This window comes from Balaenoptera musculus, chromosome 2 (assembly GCF_009873245.2).
Source record: "Balaenoptera musculus isolate JJ_BM4_2016_0621 chromosome 2, mBalMus1.pri.v3, whole genome shotgun sequence".
NCBI lineage: Eukaryota > Metazoa > Chordata > Mammalia > Artiodactyla > Balaenopteridae > Balaenoptera > Balaenoptera musculus.
This window is the reverse complement of record NC_045786.1, coordinates 160,731,883-160,750,985: the sequence shown is the minus strand read 5'-3', so window position 1 is coordinate 160,750,985 and position 19,103 is coordinate 160,731,883. Positions and strand designations below refer to the sequence as shown.

Genomic DNA, 19,103 nt, shown 5'->3' with positions numbered 1-19,103 from the left:
AACTAAGATCCCACAAGCCACATGGCACAGCCAAAAAAAAAAAAAAAATTCACTTTGCACGTTTCCTCAGTCAAGAAGTATTATGAGAGAGGATATATGATGTATGGGCAGGGGGCGGTGCTAAATAAACTTATGCTAATGTCAGAAAAATAAGTGTTCATAAAATAAAATTTGCTTAAACTGAATGTTTGAGACACTGTATCTTAAAATTACCATAGAAAGTTTATAAGAATATAAAGATTGGAGCTTCTTTTTCTGTTCTGCTTATAATTTAGTATTTGTTTATAATAAACATTATTTGTAATAGCCAATAATAAATGCTTCTTTTGGTTTGGGTTGTTATTTTCTTAGGTCAAAAGAAGGAGGAGCAGTCAAACTGTGGGATCAGGAACTGAGGCGATGCCGCGCCTTCAGGCTTGAGACAGGACAAGTCACAGATTGTGTCCGTTCTGTGTGCAGAGGCAGAGTAAGATGTTTCTTGAGGCATTACAGTGCAGCAGACAGTAGAAAACAGTTATTCCTGTGATTCTCTCACCTTTCGCAACTTGATGAATAATAACTTAAAGATGGACTTGCTTGCCAGTTTTCCTCTGCCTCTTCTCTGCTGCTTTCTTTGCAGAAAGACAGGAAGCTGTTCTCCTAAGCACTGTATCTAAACCTCCTTATTTTCTTGCATCTGCTAATTCAACTCTGGTAGACAGTTGAATTTATTTGCCAGTTGACTCGTTTTGATTAAAGCAGCTGTCTCCATTTGTTTAAAAAATACACATTGCTCTAAAAACTTTGACCGTGCATGCACTCACAATAAGTGTATTTATAAATTACATACATGTATTATCCTGTCTGTGTATTAAATATTAGTTAAGCTTACTTTTATTTATAGTTATTTTTAACTAAAATCCGATACTTTCTTCCTGTATCCCAATGCACTTACACCTCTTTGGAGATCTTCAGACTAATATATCATAGTCAAAGTCAAAACTTTGATGACTGGAGAAGCGAGGTGTATTATCCTTAGCGTGGGCTCGCACATGCAGCCTGGCTCAGTGCTCTTGCAGATGCGCCTCTGGTCATAGAAAGCTTTGCATGAGCTAATGGCTGGCTTGCTACTAAATTAGTCAGAGCAAAAAATTCTCTGAAAGTATGTTATTTTGGTTTTGGACCCAAATCCAATGTGTGTATGTTGAGTTTGAGGGTGCTTCCCACACACCACCAAACAATTCTCCAACACCAGCAGCGTGTCCAAAAATTCAACTAAGTTCTGACAGTATCTACCAGAGAAGGCATTGGATTCCACAGGTTGAAGGTTCAATCCTACAAGACTGCTCCCCTCACCACCACGTCGGATGCCATGTTCTTACCTAGGCTTCTGACCAGCTGTAGTTTGGAGTTCCCAGCAACTCCTCGTTGGACTTCAGACACCAGTCAGTTACCTGTCCTCTGACCCACTGCCTATAAGTTAGAGAGGGTTGTACGACCCCTCCTCAGGTTCAGTTATTTTGCTAGAGTGGCTTACAGAGCTCAGAGAAACACGTTACTTACTGGATCACCAGTTTATTGTAAAAGGATATAACTCAGGAACTGCCAGATGTAGAACTGCACAGGGCAAGGTATATGGGAAGGGGAGAGGAGCTTCCATGACCACTCAGCCTGCATCTCCACGTGTGCACCAACCTGAAAGCTCTCCAAACCCTGACCTTTTGGGTTTTTATGGAGGCTTCTTATATAGTCATAATTGATTAAATCTTTCACTATTGGTAATTGATTCAACTTCTAGCCCCTCTCCCATCCCCGAGGTGGGGCGAGGAGAGAGTGAAACTGCCAGCCCCTAACCCCTAATCACATAGTTGGGTCTCCTGGCAACCAGCCCCCATCCTTTGGTGAGGTCCATAACAAAAGATACCCCTCTTTTGTTCATCACTTAGGAAATTCCAAGGGTTTTAGGAGCTTCATGCCAGTAAGTGGGGACAGACCAAATATATAGGCCATCCCCAAGTTAAAGTTTTTCGATTTTAAGATGGTGCAAAAATGATACAAATTCAGTAGAAACCATATTTCGAATTTTGAATTTTGATCTTGCCCTGGCTAGTGATATGCTAGTGCTAGTGATGTGCGGTACAATCGTCTCTCGGAGCCACAGCTCCCGGTCAGCCGCAAGGGCCGACAATCAGTTCTCTTACAGCCATGCTGTCTGTACCAAGACGACCGCTGTGTTTTTCACCTTCAGGATAGTATTCAATAAACGACATGAGGTATCCAACACTTTATTATAAACTAGGCTTTGTGTTAGATGATTTTGCCCAACTGGAGGCTCAAGTAGGTGTCCTGAGCATGTTTAAGGTAGGCCAGGCTGTCATGTTTGATAGGTTAGGTGTGTCAAATGCACTTTTAACTTATGACATTTTCAACTTATGATGGACTTATCAGATGCAACCCCATCATAAGTTGAGGAAGATCTGTATATTTCTTACTCTAAGTCACAGTATCACATAGGCCACTAGGTCGTTCTCATATTATTAAGAAGAGCAACTGTGGTATCCCATTAAATATATTGGCCCCACTTGTGTTTCAGGGCAAGATACTAGTAGGGACAAGGAATGCTGAAATAATTGAAGTTGGAGAGAAAAATGCAGCATGTAATATTTTAGTTAACGGTCATGTGGATGGACCTATATGGGGACTGGCGACACATCCTTCCAGGGATTTTTTCCTTTCTGCTGCAGAAGATGGGACAGTGAGACTCTGGGACATTGCTGATAAAGTAGGTATAATTTTTTTAAAAGATGTTACAATTTCTAAAAAGCAAAGTCCTAAATTGCTAGCACTTAAAGAACTATCTCAGCATTGTGTTGAGAATTTGGGGGAGAAACTGGTTTACTTTGTAAGTACTCTGCTTAATGTAGTTTTCTATGACTCTTTTGGTTCTTATGCAGAAGATGTTGAACAAAGTGAATTTGGGACATGCTGCTCGTACTGTGTGTTATAGCCCTGAAGGGGACATGGTGGCTATTGGAATGAAAAACGGAGAATTTATTATTTTACTTGTGAGCTCTCTAAAGATATGGGGAAAGAAGAGAGATAGACGATGTGCAATCCATGATATCAGGTTAGTCAACAAATGGAATGGTATGTCAAGGGTACTCTTTAAATGACCCAGCTTGCATTTGGAAAAAAGGTCCTTAGTGCCTGTAGCATTTCAACACATCATAAATTGTATGCTGAAATATGGCTGTTTGTATACTTATCTACTTCTCCTTACTAAATTATGAGTCCACTGGGCACCAGCCACAGTGCCTTATAATAGCAAGTATTCAGGGAATGTTTGATGAATAAGTATCACATTGGACATGTCCAGTAAGTTCATCCTGCCAAGAATTATCTTCCATCTTCCCTTAAAAGTCTGGAAAATTAGGGAGTTCCCTGGCAGTCCAGTGGTTAGGACTTGGCGCTTTCACTGCTGTGGCCCGGGTTCAATCCCTGGTCAGGGAATTAGGATACTGCAAGCCGCACGGCATGGCAAAAAAAAAAAAAAGCCTGGAAGGGCTTCCGTGGTGGTGCAGTGGTTAAGAATCCACCTGCCAATGCAGGGGACACAGGTTCGAGCCCTGATCGGGGAAGATCCCACATGCTGCAGAGCAGCTAAGCCCATGCGCCACAACTACTGAGCCTGCGCTCTAGAGCCCGTGAGCCACAACTACCGAGCCCGTGTGCCTAGAGCGTGTGCTCCGCAACAAGAGAAGCCACCACAATGAGAAGCCCGCGCACCACAACGAAGAGTAGCCCCCACTCACCGCAACTAGAGAAAGCCCGCGTGCAGCAACGAAGACCCAACGCAGCCAAAAAAAAAAAAAAAAAAAAACCTGGAAAATTAAAGTTATAACCCCAAACATCTCTTAGAAAGCCTGAAAAATTAAACTTATAACCCCAAACGTCTTTTACTTCTCTTCATCTCCACTGAACATATAGTTCATTCATTTAATCCATAGTCATTGAACATCTATGCCCCAGATTATGAATTAATTAAAACTTTTCTTGAGCCTTTTTCAGTGCTTAAGCTTATATTAACAGTGGTTACCATTTACTGAGCACTTCTATGTGATCAAGATAGATTATTAAATCCAGGTCTGTCAAAAGCTTGCACTGTTTTCACCAGTAAAACCGTTTTTACAAATGAAACCTTCCTCAGATCTTCAGTATATAAAACAGTAATTATGGCTTCCCTCAGCTCTCCAGTTTCCCAAAGGTACATCAGCAAGACTTATGGAGCATTTTCAAAAAACTGAACTGTCCCATCCTGCTTTGCATCATCGATAGGCAAATAGTACTTTATTATTTTAAAATAACTTCTTCCAAGCTTCAAGTAGTATCACTTCATCTAATAACGTGGCATGCGTTAAGCTGGTCTGTGTCCCTTGCTATTAAGACATGATCTTTCCAGATGAAAGGCTCCTATCGTACTGAATTATGTAATTTAGGAATATATGTAAATTGATAGTGGCTTTTTAAAAACTGAGCTATTTTTAAAGAAATTAGGAGATGAAAATTCAGGAACCACTTAATGTTGAAGTAAAATATGAACCTTTTGTTTTATGTAACACAGGCAAATATCAGTATACACAATCTGTTGTGCCTATCAGGTAAATCTGTTTGAGGCCATATCACACATTATTTATCTCAAATACTTATTTTTGAGAGCTGAAAAGTCAGTGGTCTTAAATGTTTATACTATTTCATGTGGTCTAATGCATCTTTTACATGTAATCTTTTGTTACATGTTCAGATTTAGTCCAGATTCCCGGTTTCTGGCAGTGGGTTCCAGTGAGAATTCAGTGGATTTTTATGACCTAACATTGGGTCCCACCCTTAACAGAATCAGCTACTGCAAAGACATCCCAAGCTTTGTCATTCAAATGGACTTCTCTGCAGATAGCAGACATCTCCAGGTACAGTACCAAGACTACGCGAATAGTTTTTTCATTTTGTTAGTGAATGCTTTTAAAACTCCTCCATTCCAGAGCTTCTCAACTCTTGCCTTTTATTCACTACTATTCACTGTTTCTGCATAAATTCTTTACTATTCTTACCAGTCCTTTTCTTCATTTTTTTTGCTCACAGATTTTTGTGGTCATGTTTTAGTCTTAATAATGTTAGAAATGTAAATCAAGTAACACTTTGCCAGTTTATTATAAACTACTTCTGGATTTTGCCTCTCACATGATGGAATTGTTCCATTTTAATATTATGAAAGGTCTCCACTGGTTGCTATAAACGGCATGTCTATGAAGTGCCTTCAGGAAAACATCTCATGGATCAGGCTGCCATTGACAGAATTACTTGGGCTACATGGACTAGGTAAATATTTCATGTGTCAGAAGGGAAGAGCTGACTGAAGGTCAGCTAGGAGAACTGGAAAATCCTATTTCTGAACAGTTAGAGCCATTCCCACTAAGGAGCAGTAATTGAGTTTTAAGTTTTTGTTACCATCTTGAATTCTTCCTAAGAAGAGAATGATATACTTACTCATGCTGGGACCCCTTTTGATCAAATATATTTCTATGCTTTATCAGTTCTTTTAATTAAAGGAAATCAAAGTTGTGACTTTAAAGATGCCCTGATACAAGGACCTTAACATAAGTAGGTTTAATAACAGACAATGAAAACATGTATTGGGTACTGTTAGGCAACTGTATTATTTCCCTATCTAAAGGAATGCTATTGATAGCAGCTGTTACAAATGAAACCTTATAAAATGGGTTCAGATTTGCTGGCTGTAGAACAGATAACCGTGCATAACCATCAATGAAAATGAACACTTTTAAAATAGTTCTATCAGTTATCATAAAGTATTAACTGACTTTTTAAAGGATTAATCTATAAACCCTTAAAATTATAGAAGTTCATTGAGAAAAGGTGTACTGGGAGTGAGGGAGTGCCATCCCGGCAGGCTCAGGCTTCCAGGTAACACCTTGTCATAACTTATTCCTGTGTTTAAATAACATAACTAGGTACTCAGAGGTTAATCACCAAGAAACTTTTTCAGTATGGTAAACCTATCTGGGCTATGGTGGATTTTTTTATTCCTTCTCTCTAGCATTCTAGGAGATGAAGTTATGGGAATCTGGTCCAGACATGCTGAGAAAGCCGATGTCACCTGTGCCTGCGTCTCTCATTCAGGAATCAGCCTTGTAACAGGAGATGACTTTGGCATGGTTAAGTTATTTGACTTCCCGTGTCCTGAAAAATTTGTAAGTTGACGTTGGGTTTAGTATTTTATGTAACTTTACTCCTGATTTAGACTTCTGATCATTAGTACTCTTTCCCACATAATAGCTAAAATGTTATATTGTCTCATGATTTGAAAATACTTTTAAATTTGTGATTCTAAAATTTTCTCCGAACTTCCTAAATCCATTACTCTGAAATAAAAGCTATTAGAAATTGTCTCCCCTTGCCCCCAAGCCACGCCATCTTCGCAAACTGTCCTGTGATTAGTCTTTCATCAAACCTTTAATCAATCTGTTACCAAATTTCAAATGCTTTTCAATGAAGATCCATTACTAATTCTGAAAAAGCATTTCATCATTAGCTGTGCTCCAAACTGCTTTCTCTCTCCACAGCCCTCGTGATGGAGATAATGGTTCCCGATTAGGAACCTTTGACTTCTGTTTTCATCACGCACCCTAAGCTCTGTTCTTGTTTTTTAGGCGAAGCACAAAAGGTTCTTGGGTCATTCACCCCATGTGACAAATATTCGATTTACCAGTGGTGATCGACATGTTATTAGTGCTGGAGGTGATGACTGCAGGTTGGTAACTTTCTCAGCCCAAGAAGAGCAGGACTATCTTTTACTAGTTGAGAGGTTATTACTATTTCTTCGACAGGTTCAGTTTATGGACTCAGCTAGTCATCATAATAAGGTAGCATAACCAGATGGCTCCTTGGAGTCGCATACTGTGTAAATACAGAATAAAAGGAGTTGAAAGAGTAAAGTTTTTACACATGTATGATTTGAAAGCTTAATTAAAAACATTATAAACTGTTCTGAAAATCTAGAAATATAATGCACTCACTGCAGTTCTTTCTCTGATTGCAGTTTATTTGTCTGGAAATGTGTACACATGCCTCACTGAAAGATATGAATGCTGAGAAGACTCCATAAAGTAACAGCCTTGAGAAACCAGAGCTGCACAAGAGGAAAAAACCAGAACCAAACCCTGCGTGGTCGTGTGGTGCTAACTTAAGACTGTAACCGTGATTTATCCACATTTGTCAAAATAGCAGAAAGATTGATAAGTTCAAAATATTTGTTATATGCACTAGATAACTGTCCATAATCCATACACTGCCAGGTAATCACATTTCAAGGAGAGACTGAATAAATATTTGCTGGTAAGAGCCACCCCCCATTTTAGGGAGGATGCAGATTTGGCAGACTTCCTGGGGAGGTTTGGGAGACAGTGCTCCTCAAAAAAACGAACCAAAACCTTAAAAACCCAACTTGGATAATTTTCTTCCTCTTTTTAGCAAACCTTTTTCTTTTTAGAATTTATATTTTATTTTCAAGGTTCAGTTGTTTAATAAAATATTTTATCCTTGTGTTCACATAAGGAAATACACCATCACCCTAAAGGATCACAGGTTTTAAAAGGCAAACATTATTTTCCCTAAGAAAACACACACAGGCTTTACTGGAGAATATGATGCTTCTTAAGCATTAATAAAGTCCTGTTTATAAAGGACATTTTTCTCCTGGAAATTTTAAATTCAGGAACAAATCCAAAGTTAGTAGTGTATGATCGCTACATTTTCATTTTTGAGCTGTCAATCTTATGTTCAGAATTCATCTCTATAATTGAAAGAGTAAAATATGATCATGGCCTCATTAATGAAAAAGTAGTATGATGAACAATCATTTCCAATGGTGTACAGTTTAAGGTTTTATATAGCAATAGTATTTAACTGGCAGAGAATACTGAATATTTAAAGATGTAGTCTAATAGAAACATTGTTTAACATGTAAACTAAAGCGTTAAGTTCACATTTACGAAGTTATACAATTTAGTAACTCTTGAAATAAAATTTTTATAGCCTTTTTTTTCTATTGGAAAAACTTGTTTAGTTAGATGTATGTCACCCCATCGGCTGACTTCCAAAAGGAATGAAGGTAGGTCCACTTGTAAACTTGTCTATAAAAATTCCTTTTTGGTGGATTGGGGCTGAACTTAGATCTTTACTCCTATTCACTTTAAATGCTGCCAAAGATCAGTACTTGCCATTCAGGAACTTGCTGTTTAGCTTATCTGTAGTTTCCTGAAGACTGGAAGTTATGCAGACTGCTATTTAAAAATATATTTTTCTAAGTATGAAGAAGTTTAAGATGCTCTTTTGGTCCTATAATTTTTACTTTAATGTGTTAATTATCTTCGTAGCATAATAGACCCCTTCTTCAGGTTTCTGGAAATCTGTTTTCTATGTGCAACACCTTGTAAATATTAAAAACAGAAATGGCTGAATTTTATCATGGAAAGCCTAAGCAGTGATTGATTGAACCCAGTCAGTTTTAAAGCTCTGAATAGCTGTGTCTGAAGGACTGATTGGGGTGTTTGTTAAGAAGCTTGAAACATTAAGATCATTTTCTTTCATTTTTCTTATCAATGGATTCTCCTAAACTAAGCCCAATTTGAGAAAACACTAATATTAAGTTTCTATTCATGTGTATTATAAAGGAGCAGCCAATAAATTAGAGCAAAAAAATCCCATGAACCACACTCTCCTCTCCCCATATTTTTGAGGCTGTTGCAGTTTCAAATTTTCCTTCTGAGTCAAGTTCACCTGCTTTTGGCTAAAGAGAAATTCCAGTTCCTTTACAGTGTGGGGAGAAACTCTTAACTATAACCTTAAGCAAATAAACTATATAGGATAAAATTGCTTCCACTGCATTTTTGTTCTTCCCAGTGGCCAACCTGGTAAGCCAGCCTGAATCACTGTTGTCAGTTTCCCGATTAAAGGTCACGTTGATTTTAAGTAGTCATCCCACAGCCACCTTGCTTATAGGAGCCGTCAACTAAGGGAAGGTGAATAACCACAATAGGCCATGTAGATTATGCCCTATGTTTTTTTAACCCAGAGAATTATTTTTGTGTGCAGTATTTGACTGAACTCCCGAATTTGTACCCGGAGCCTTCTCCTAGCACCTTTCGTCCTGCTTCTGGCAGGTGCATGCCAAAGCACCCTCTGCACCCTGGTTCCATCATGGAGTGCTAGCCACGTCTGTTCCCTTATTTTTGGTGATCTTTTTCGATGATGGTTCGTTTTGGACCAAGTTAGTTACCCAACAGATATTTTAGAGTCAACCTTAGCTTGCCCATAAACCATAGCAACTCAAGGAAAAAACTCTTAAATGTGTCTCCAGGCTGTGTCTATTAAATAGCAAAAAACAATCTGATTTCAGCATGTTATTATTTCCCTGTAAAATGGCTGAACTGAAACCACTTGAAGCTCTTGTTTGTTTCCCAGTTACGTTTTTACAGTGAAATGATGAGAATGCAACTATACTCCACTTACAAGTAATGATACTAAAAAGTCTGTTTAAATTTCTGGAAATACAATTTAAAACAAATTTCTTCTGCACAGATGTAAAGCATCTCAAGTAAGTTAACACTGGAATGAAAAAATACCTTCAGTTCAATGAAGAAAACTGTTTAGAATGAAGTGGAATTGTCATTCATTTCACCCAAGCCTCACTAACTACATGATAGCTTTATGCATGCTCTTGTGGGCACTGTCTTTTTCTAATGTTTCAAGTCTTGTAAGCACAGCAAAGTGCAACTTAAAAGATGGTTTAATAACTGGATAATTCTTTCTTCTCTCAATGGAAAAGAGATGGCCACAAGGCTGCTGGTTTTAGGCTCTGAAACGTGGACTTTTACACACGTAGTTTTATTATCCCTTGGGTATATGACTAAGCAAGTCAATGAACTTTTTTTTTTAATAGTTTAATTTGGTCCTGAGAATATTTTGAGTCTTTAACTATCCCTTTTGCATTAACTCTTTTCTAACCAACTTTTAGCTTTACTTTTTAAAAAACTACATCGTCTTTAAAATCAGTGATCCGTTATTTAATTCTAAAGCATTGGACACTTCTTGCCTTAACAATTTTAAAACCACATACACAAAACCCTATTTTCATGCAGTATTCCAAAAGTTTAGTCCTATTTTGCAGTTTACCCATCATCTGATCTCTGTAATTATAGTCTGTCATTTTAAAAAATCTAACTTCTTTTACATTAAAAAAATTATCTCAATAATAACTATATTTTCTGTGGAGTTAGTTACTTCTGAGAATGTGATTTTTCAGAATGTGAAAATATATATGTATAGCTATAATCTTGTGAGTTTAAAGTTTGTTCTGATACCTTATGTATATACTTGTAAAAAAATTTTGTATAATTTTGTGATAATGTAGATCCCAAAATATTTATTTAAAAAACATATGTTAACAGTAAATGAAGGCATTTTAAGGAACTGTTCCTATTTTTTGCCCTTGCCATTCCAACTGTTTCACCCTACACGCCCCACCTCACTCATCCTTTCTCAGAAAGCAAGGGACTGAGATTTGGGAACGATTTACCAAAGCAGCACTCAACCCAAGAAGCTTGTATTATCATGTTTTTCAAACTAACTTCACTTTAAAAGTAGGACTGAATAACTGTTTTAAGCCACCTCAACACTTTGGGCCACTCCTGTTTTCAGAGTTGAAGAAAACAGCAATCCAACTTTTGGAATAAGGACACTCCCCTCATACATCTCTCCACACACACAGCAACGCTGTAGCCTGAAACTGGATTATCAGTACTAACAATGATATCACCAACATTGTAAATGCTGATACTTGAACACAGCAGTTTCACACACAAACATGCCTCAAATGTTTTAATAGAATTCGGCTTCTCCTGAAACTATCTTTCCATAGTCAAAACAAAACAACAAAAAAACACCCAATGTTAAAATCACTTAATAAACGTACAAACTTGAAAAATTAGACACTTCAGATAGGCAATAAACTTCATTATTATGAAAGCAATATATTCCAAGTTTCAAAGATTTGACAAATTCTGTAGAATGTCTTTCTTTCATCAGTAATGGAAACTTTCAAACTTCATAGTCTTCTGCCAGGTAGCACTGGGTGTCATTCACTGAATAAACAAAACCAAAAATTTTTTCAATTAACTGCTTTAATTAACATCAGTTAAGAGAAGTTGAGTATTTTCAGACAATGAATATTTGGTTCTAATACTAACAAACATATGCATTTAAATTTACAGGCCACAGTAAAAATATTTTGAAATTTACTTTCAATGTTTTACAGTTACTAATGTCTAAGAAAACTGATGTGAGATTTGTAAACAGTATAACTTTTGAAGGCCTTAAGTTTATGTTCACATAGTATGTTCAGAAGTTAAAGAAAAATCTGATGTGGAGATGATCTAGGTAAACAAGCAATTGCTGAATGAAACAAAATTTGGTTTATGTAGTCGATTATTTTTCCAAAGGACCCTTAATTGAACAGCAGAGAAAAACCAAAGTGATTAAGTTTCCCCCGAATTTGTATGCTTATAAATTTAAGAAACTAGATACTAGAAAAGCATTTGAAATGACATTAGAAAAACTGATTTTAACCTTTACCTGGTTTGAGGTCGAATCCATTTCAAGGCATGTCGTGGTGGTACAGTAATGGTGGGATGATAAAATGTACAGTCAGGTCTTGTACACTGAGTGTTAAATCTACAGTGCTAAAGAGAGAGAACAGTTTCAACATCTGCAAAGCTAATACAAAAAACCACAGCAATCTGAGATGACAGTAACCAGCCCACCATGAGGTTAATGGGGCAGCAGAGATGATCTGCAACTTCCGCTTTAATACACCACTGAAGCCCTGAAAAACGGACCCCCACCAAGACACAAAATCCTAATGAAAGAATAACAGCAAGTTAAGTTTCAAAAGGGACTTCAGTATGTAATACAAACTGCCTCTAATCAATGTACTAACCACCTTGCACATACTGCCCAACATCCCTTATTTTTTACCCTCATCTATGGCCAACTGCAGTTGGGGAAGTAAAGGCCTTTCGTACGGTTTCCAGGCTGCTATTTCAAAGAGAAGATGATTCATGCTGAGCAACTAAACAGCTGGAGACACATCAACCAATCTTTAGTACCGAGACAATTAAAACCATGGTACAAGTATGGATGGTACCATTAGGTACTACTGGATTTCATCATCTCAGTTCTGGCATGAGGGCTGTGGGGGCGGGGAACACACGCAGGGGCAAAGAAGAATGGAAAGTGACCGGCGAAAGTGAGCTTCATTCTCCTAAGCGATTAGGCTACTGACATTAAATCAGTTCAGACAGCTTGGCCTAATGGGCCAGACGTGGGCTCAGGGACAACTAAGGAATAACTTAAAGTATCTTAAAAACCATAACATGAACTCTAACAAAAAAGTTAAACTTGGGGGGTGGGGGAAGGAAGACAGTATAGTTTGCTAGTGACCTTACAACCTCAGAAGTGAGAAGTTACCACTAAATTCATTTTTGGGAAAATGAAAGTTCTTACTTTTGGATGATAGAAGGGACATTCCATTTTCTTACAAGCAGGGAAGTAACGGCAGAGCTGACTACTAGAAGGTGATGCTGGTGTTGTAACTGCTGACAAAAATAAGGACAAAGGTGAAATTTATTTGGCAAAATAATTTTTAATGCAGTCTGCTGATATTTTTATGGGACCCACTTTTAAGTTAAAACACAAGGAGATTTATATATTAGTCAAAATAAAATACTTTAGAATACTATAGGATGGGTACACTTGTTCTTTAAAGATTAGTTAGAATAACTGATGATGGCACAATGATTTCTGAAACTATTCCTTGTTTTTCTTTTTAATTCAGTTTATAATCACAGAATGTCATTTTTTCATTTTTCACCCAAATGTAGTAGGGCACAAAGTCACCAACCTGGTTTTGGAGGCAGTACTGGAATTCTTCTACTCATATGAGTGAAGGGACACTCTGGTTTAGTACATTTTGCATCGTATTTACAATTTGGATGAACAAACAAACATTTTTCAGCGAATTTACAATTGGGGAAGGCTCTATAAGACAAAAGGACATATTACTCACATTTAGTCTCCTCAATGCATTACTAGTTTTTTGTAGAGAGGGTCCATTATACTCCTAATTTCATCACTACTTGTTTTGAGATACACAGAAGTAACAGAAAAAAAAGGAAACTCCATTTCTAAGTGATGCCAGATATCAAAACAGGACACAACTGTCCATTCCAAAGCCGGGGTAATAGCAGATTTTCAACTCAAGCCAAGCCACCATGAAAGGTAGAAGGGTTTTCTGTGATAATAAGAAACACCACTTACTCCCTAATTAAGGTCTACGTCTGTAACACTGTATGGCGTAAACTCTATGTGAGCACAACATGTATGCAAGGCACCGTACTATGAGGAAAAAAAAAAAATGAGACTGATCCTATGGTCTCCCTCTACATGCACATCCATAAAATTCTCACATCAAAATTTCCTTAAAGTTAAAACATGAAGAGATTCCACCTACAGGACCAAAAAAAAAAAAATTCGTCTCTCAAAGCTCACTCCACAGAACCAGCCAGCTAGCAAGGAAAAATTATACTGAAGTCCAGAATATTTTCTCATTACCTATAAACTAATTTTTTCCCCAAAGTCTTAAAGTTTGTGTGTGAACACAATGCATACAAACTGGGGCGGTTACCATATACCCATCTCCTTAAATGTACAGAATCCTCAAAGAAACCCAGAAATTTCAGTATCTCAAGGCATGAGGCACAAAGCAGCCTCCTCCTACCTCCCCCCCGCCCCCAAACACACACAGACACAAGTGAATGCTGTCCTGGGAGCACCAGAGTTAAGTATCACTGCTGCATTTAGTTGTAAAACTCAAACGTGTCCACAGAAAAGAACAAACTTAAGCTGTATCTAGAATTAACCTGAAAACCAGAATCAGAGCGCTGCTACTCATCTAGAATCGACCTGAAAACCAGAATCAGATGCTGCTACTCACCTGCAAGGTGACACAGGATGATGGTAAGCACACTCATCCCCATGTTTACAGGCAGGCCAGTATTTGCAGCGCTCCAGAAGTTTTTCTGGTTTCTGTGCCACACTCAGTTCACTCATCTCAGCTACAAAGGGAAACGAATTAAAAGTATTTCATTAATTATGATCAATTCAGGACATGGCACCTTTAATAAATTTCCCTCAAAACCCAGTCTTACAATCCTATGTTCTTCTACGTCTATACGTTACACAAAATCAATGAGTCCGATCACTCTGCTGAACACGGACACTAGACTCCTGTAAGAGATGACCAGGAAGCAGGCTACGGCGTTCACTGTGGGGAGTAAAGCGGACAGTGACGCTGCAACCAGAGCCAAGTCCTCACCGAAAACCTCCAACTCTCAAAATTAGTTCAGCTGAATTAAGTAGAAAACAGAGGAAAGAATGTCAAGTAGGGAGCCAATAAAATGAAATGAGAACTGAACCCACCAGGTGATAAAAAATGTGAACTAATTCTCATATTCAGGTTAAGATGATGAGTGTCTCAATCCAAGCATTCCCACTCGCTGAGGTATGTGCAGTTTTCTAAGTCCAGGTGATAACCTCACATCAATGTACAAAGAGAAGAAAAGATTTGTGCTTAAAATGAGTCACAAATGTCATAACCTACAGGGACCTGGCAGATCCCCTAACAGAGTGAGGCTGGCTGGGTGTAAGGTGATCAAATGGCAGAAAGCCTCTTGGAGGAAACAAAGGTTCAGAAGAGCAGCCCAAAGAGTAAGCGTGTGGCCACCCACGGCGCTCCCTGCCGCTCCACTCAGGAGGCCACATCCCAATTACCACGTCAACTACTGTGACGTGGGAAATGGAACTAGTGTTGCCAGACTGCCTCCCAATTCAGGAAGCCAAAGACCTTTTTATATGATATCTAAATTTTATTTTATTTTATTTTATAACACAGGCTGTGCTGTGCGGCATTCAGGATCTTAGTTCCCCAACCAGGGATCGAACCCATGCCCCCTGCAGTGGAAGTGCAGACTCCTAACCACCAGACTGCCAGGAAATTCCCCTATGAGATCTAAATTTTAAATGCTAGCAACTAATTGAAACTTAAAACACAGAATAAACCAAATAAAATTACACCTGAAGGCCATAATGAGCTGCCAGGTTCTGGCCCAAGACACCCTAGCCAAAAAAAAAAAAAAAAAAAAAAAAGCATCAAGGGTGTTACATATTATGGTTCACATTCATGTTTATCAGAGCAAACAGCACTTCAACCACATCACCTAGTCCTCTTGCAGTTGCAATCTGGCTCTGTCACTTACTGGCTGAGCTAGACACTTTGGGCATGTGTTATCCAACATCTCTGAACTTCTGTTTCCTCATCTATACCAAGAGAAAATAATGTCTTGCTTAAGAGTTTCATGATTTAATGGAAAGAAGAGTGTAAAACAGGCAACCAATCAAAACCAAACAATGCAACAGCCAGTATCAGGAGTACTTATTGTTCTAGTGACCCAGCCTCAGTCGTCATGAAGGAGAACAAGGCACACAAATCCAGTCCTGAAGCCCAGCTAGGCGCATAACGAGACCGCTATTAGGACTGCGCCTGACCCATTTTCTGTGCTGCTTTAAAAAGAGTAAAATTTATTATTTAGCTCCAGGATATAAAAGTATCCAATATGATAGTCTGGAAGGAGTTTTCTCCACTTTTAAATTTTTTTCTGTGTAACTCCTGCAGAGAAAATGTTTTACCCTCCCCTCCTAAAGAACATACTTTAAACCCAGGTATATACACGAGAACGCAGACCATGTGAAAGAAGTTAAGAGAATACCCAAGAGCAGGTTGGCTGGAAAATGGAGTAAAGTAGCTAGATCTCATGAGCAATATTAAAGAAGTTAAACACTTTACAAGGAAACTTTATCTTTCTGATGAAAAAATTACATCATATATACACAAAGGCCACAATGCTGGTTTTCCCTAACATTTACTTCATAAGCTATTAAAACTCTTCCTATTTAAGTTTTAAGAGGCAAATTCACTTTTTATTGCGAGCTATAAAATCTGTGCTGCCATACAAGGCCAGTGGGAGTGGCTTAAAACATATGCTGCTGTTGGTGGCATCCTTGAAACACTCAACAGGAAGCCACCAAAAGCAGTTACCAAGTTTCAAACTCCCTACTTGGAGGGGGAGAGCAAGAGAGACCAGAGCCTCTTTGTGGAGTCTTTCCAGCCTCACTTATGTCCTAACTACCATTACAAAGCTTCTTCATCTTTGAGCAGCCGTGAAAAATTGAGAGTCCCAGATCAAAGCAATGGTAAAGGAGGCTCGCCACTCACCACAGTTGTCTCCATAATGGCCACAGCACTTGTGTAACCCAGGCAAGAATTTCTACTAACATGTTATTTAGAGTGTCACTGCTATGACACGTATACCAATAAAGCCTAACATGGACATCTACATTTAAACAAAATTAGACCCTAACACACCAAAAATTAAACTACCAAACTGAAAACCAAAGTACTAAAAACACCAGAATCTTCTCTTATTTTAGACAAAAATATACAAGATCAAGAAATCTGGACTGCCTGATTACTGTAGTTCTTACCACCTTTGTTAACATTTACAATTTTTCTTCCTTTCAAAGAAAGGTCAAATTTTTCAACTCCCTCCACCAATCAAAACCATGACACTACATTACTGACTCACAGCAGAAAAAGCCCTCAGTTCAAGATTACAGCACTAAAAAAAAAAAAAAAAAAAAAAAAAAGATTACAGCACTATCTCCTTCGCTCAGTCATGATCTCCCCCTAAAGGCTATTTTTAGTGACTGAAAAAGGTATTTGGTACATTTTCATATCCTACCAAGAAGAGGATTACTTTGGAAAAATTTCAAAACCCATTGTTGTTTTTTCTTTGATACTCTTCATATTTAAGATTCAGTAACTGTCTCCCCTGCCAATAAAGGTGTCCCTAAAATTTTTACAAGCTATGAGGAGCATGATTATCATTCTCTAACATGAATGAAAATGCTCAGTGGCACTGCACCTGCCACTGGTATCCAGTGAGAGAAGCACTGATAAGAAATGCCTAAAAGCATGCTGCTATCTGAACTGAGTTCACCTGATTTCCAGTAACTACCACGCCTCTATATTAATTAATTTAAACATAAGGTCTTTTCTAAACTTCCAAGAAGTATTTTGACAGATTAGGTGAGGAACTCCTTTCAAAGGAATTTCACTGAGGTAGAAATAGCATCGAAACCCAAATTGACTTTTCTGTCAAGTTAATTACGAGAGAGACTACTGCTGGTTCAAGTGGAAAGTAACAAGTATAGTTTCTAAATGGGAAAAAAAAGGTAAAGCAAGGCACCAAGAACGACGGTTCATCCTTTAACAAGTATAATGAAGAGGTATTTTTTGGCTTCCATGGCTGAACTCCATTTTAGCACTGGAATAACACCCCACTTATGGAACACATAAGGGACAAACAGTCTCAAATTTAACTGGTCGTTTTGTCTGAGAGAAGGAAAAAGGCCACTGCTGAATTCTAAATAAAAGCAAGGTCTACAACCAATATTCATTCAAGGTTGAGAAACATGTCAAAGACATCCTTCACAATGACAGCACCCTGAGAAGGGAAAGTCTGAGCTCCCAACACACCGTTTGAAAAGCTACCATCTGGGTCCTCAAGCTGCCTGCTCAGCAACTGCAACTGCTGTGGGTGGAGGAGACCCGCGAGTCCCTCGTGTGAGGCTGCAGTGTGGTGTGCGGGTCTCATTCCTTCAAAGCACATGTCCTCCTCTTGATCTGACATGTATCCTGGGGGGCTGGGGACACCATCCAGCGTCACTATAAACTTGGGACTTGCAGGTTTATCTGGTTGTACAAGATCTCTGCCAGACAGATAGAAAATACCATAGAATTAGGGAAACACGCACAAAAAGCCAAGCCTCCTAAAGTGCTCTTCAACAGAACTATCAGTCCCTTCCTTGGTTTGCGGTTTCTTCGTTAACAAAAAAGACTTGGTAGGACTTACAGGTACAGCATCAGTGGATTCCTGCTAACACACAATGACTATAGCCAATCACTGCAGCATCAACACCAGCGACCCTTCAGGCTGCTCTCAGGACAATCTCCCCTCAACCCTGACCCCTGGCATCCGTTTGACCCACATAGGGTCAAATGGAAATAAACGGAGAAATCAGCATCTATGCTCAGAACACAGAGCCAGCAGTTCTATATTTACACTGATTTTATTAACTCTCTGTTTGTTTCTTTACAGAACATTCAGTCCATTATCTAAGGCAATAATTAACCCAACCCAATCTGCTAACTCTCTGGTTAGACTTCCTGATTTTGATCACCTGGCTTTTTAAATTTCATTTCCTGGATGTGCATAAAGAAAAGAATCTCTTAAGATTCTTAAGAATCTCTTAAGAGCTAAATCATATACTGACTTATTTGCAGGATAATGGATTTCTGAATAAGAAAGATGAACTGGAGTTTTTGAAAACTGGATGTGCCTTATGATACGTGGCCTAACTACAGAATCAATAAAGCACCCTACACTGGGGGCTAGGATGGGGAGGAGGGAAGCTGGGAACTAATGGTTAACCTCCACTTCTAATCAACACAAATTAGCTACACAAGAAAAAGAAACCATCTACCGTGTCTGCATAAGGTGTCCTGAAAGTACCCGAAGGGTATCTGCAGTCTTCATCCCCGACTCTTGGTTTGGTGCCACTACTATTTCCTCAGACAGCTTTGGCTTCTTCAGAATAAATGATCTTGTGTCTGCATGGACCATGGATTCCATGTCATAGTAATCTGAGCCAAAAAAATTGGCCACAAATGTTTACTTCTGAATATACCTTGCATCCCCAACATCACACACGTGAGAAGAATGTCAATCTTTTATATATTTGTAATTATTTTCAAAGGAAAATTACAATGGTTCTACTCAGGAATAAGGCTGCAATTCTATGCCAAACGTCTTTTC

General features: G+C 38.5%; 2 protein-coding genes across 21 annotated transcripts in view; one reads left to right on the top strand and one right to left on the bottom strand.

The window, feature by feature from the left end:
- Positions 1 to 10,968, top strand: part of EML5 (EMAP like 5) — a 174,216-nt gene extending 163,248 nt beyond the window's left edge. For 5 of the 7 annotated variants that reach the window (XM_036845010.1, XM_036845009.1, XM_036845007.1 and 2 more), the window contains 8 exons: positions 352 to 466; positions 2,573 to 2,761; positions 2,934 to 3,106; positions 4,781 to 4,943; positions 5,249 to 5,352; positions 6,092 to 6,245; positions 6,705 to 6,805; positions 7,094 to 10,968. In XM_036845010.1, the coding sequence (XP_036700905.1) occupies positions 352 to 466; positions 2,573 to 2,761; positions 2,934 to 3,106; positions 4,781 to 4,943; positions 5,249 to 5,352; positions 6,092 to 6,245; positions 6,705 to 6,805; positions 7,094 to 7,130 (1,036 nt within the window). In that variant the 3' untranslated portion in view covers positions 7,131 to 10,968. Of the gene's footprint in view, positions 1 to 351; positions 467 to 2,572; positions 2,762 to 2,933; positions 3,107 to 4,780; positions 4,944 to 5,248; positions 5,353 to 6,091; positions 6,246 to 6,704; positions 6,806 to 7,093 lie in introns of those variants that run through there. The other 2 variants (XM_036845013.1, XM_036845011.1) reach the window with 1 other exon arrangement.
- Positions 8,649 to 19,103, bottom strand: part of ZC3H14 (zinc finger CCCH-type containing 14) — a 41,279-nt gene continuing 30,824 nt past the window's right edge. For 5 of the 14 annotated variants that reach the window (XM_036845022.1, XM_036845025.1, XM_036845017.1 and 2 more), the window contains 7 exons: positions 18,772 to 18,931; positions 17,765 to 17,997; positions 14,105 to 14,225; positions 13,013 to 13,149; positions 12,616 to 12,707; positions 11,686 to 11,792; positions 8,649 to 11,195 (listed from right to left, as the gene is read on the bottom strand). In XM_036845022.1, the coding sequence (XP_036700917.1) occupies positions 11,189 to 11,195; positions 11,686 to 11,792; positions 12,616 to 12,707; positions 13,013 to 13,149; positions 14,105 to 14,225; positions 17,765 to 17,997; positions 18,772 to 18,931 (857 nt within the window). In that variant the 3' untranslated portion in view covers positions 8,649 to 11,188. The remainder of the gene's footprint in view (positions 11,196 to 11,685; positions 11,793 to 12,615; positions 12,708 to 13,012; positions 13,150 to 14,104; positions 14,226 to 17,764; positions 17,998 to 18,771; positions 18,932 to 19,103) is intronic. The other 9 variants (XM_036845018.1, XM_036845020.1, XM_036845029.1 and 6 more) reach the window with 7 other exon arrangements.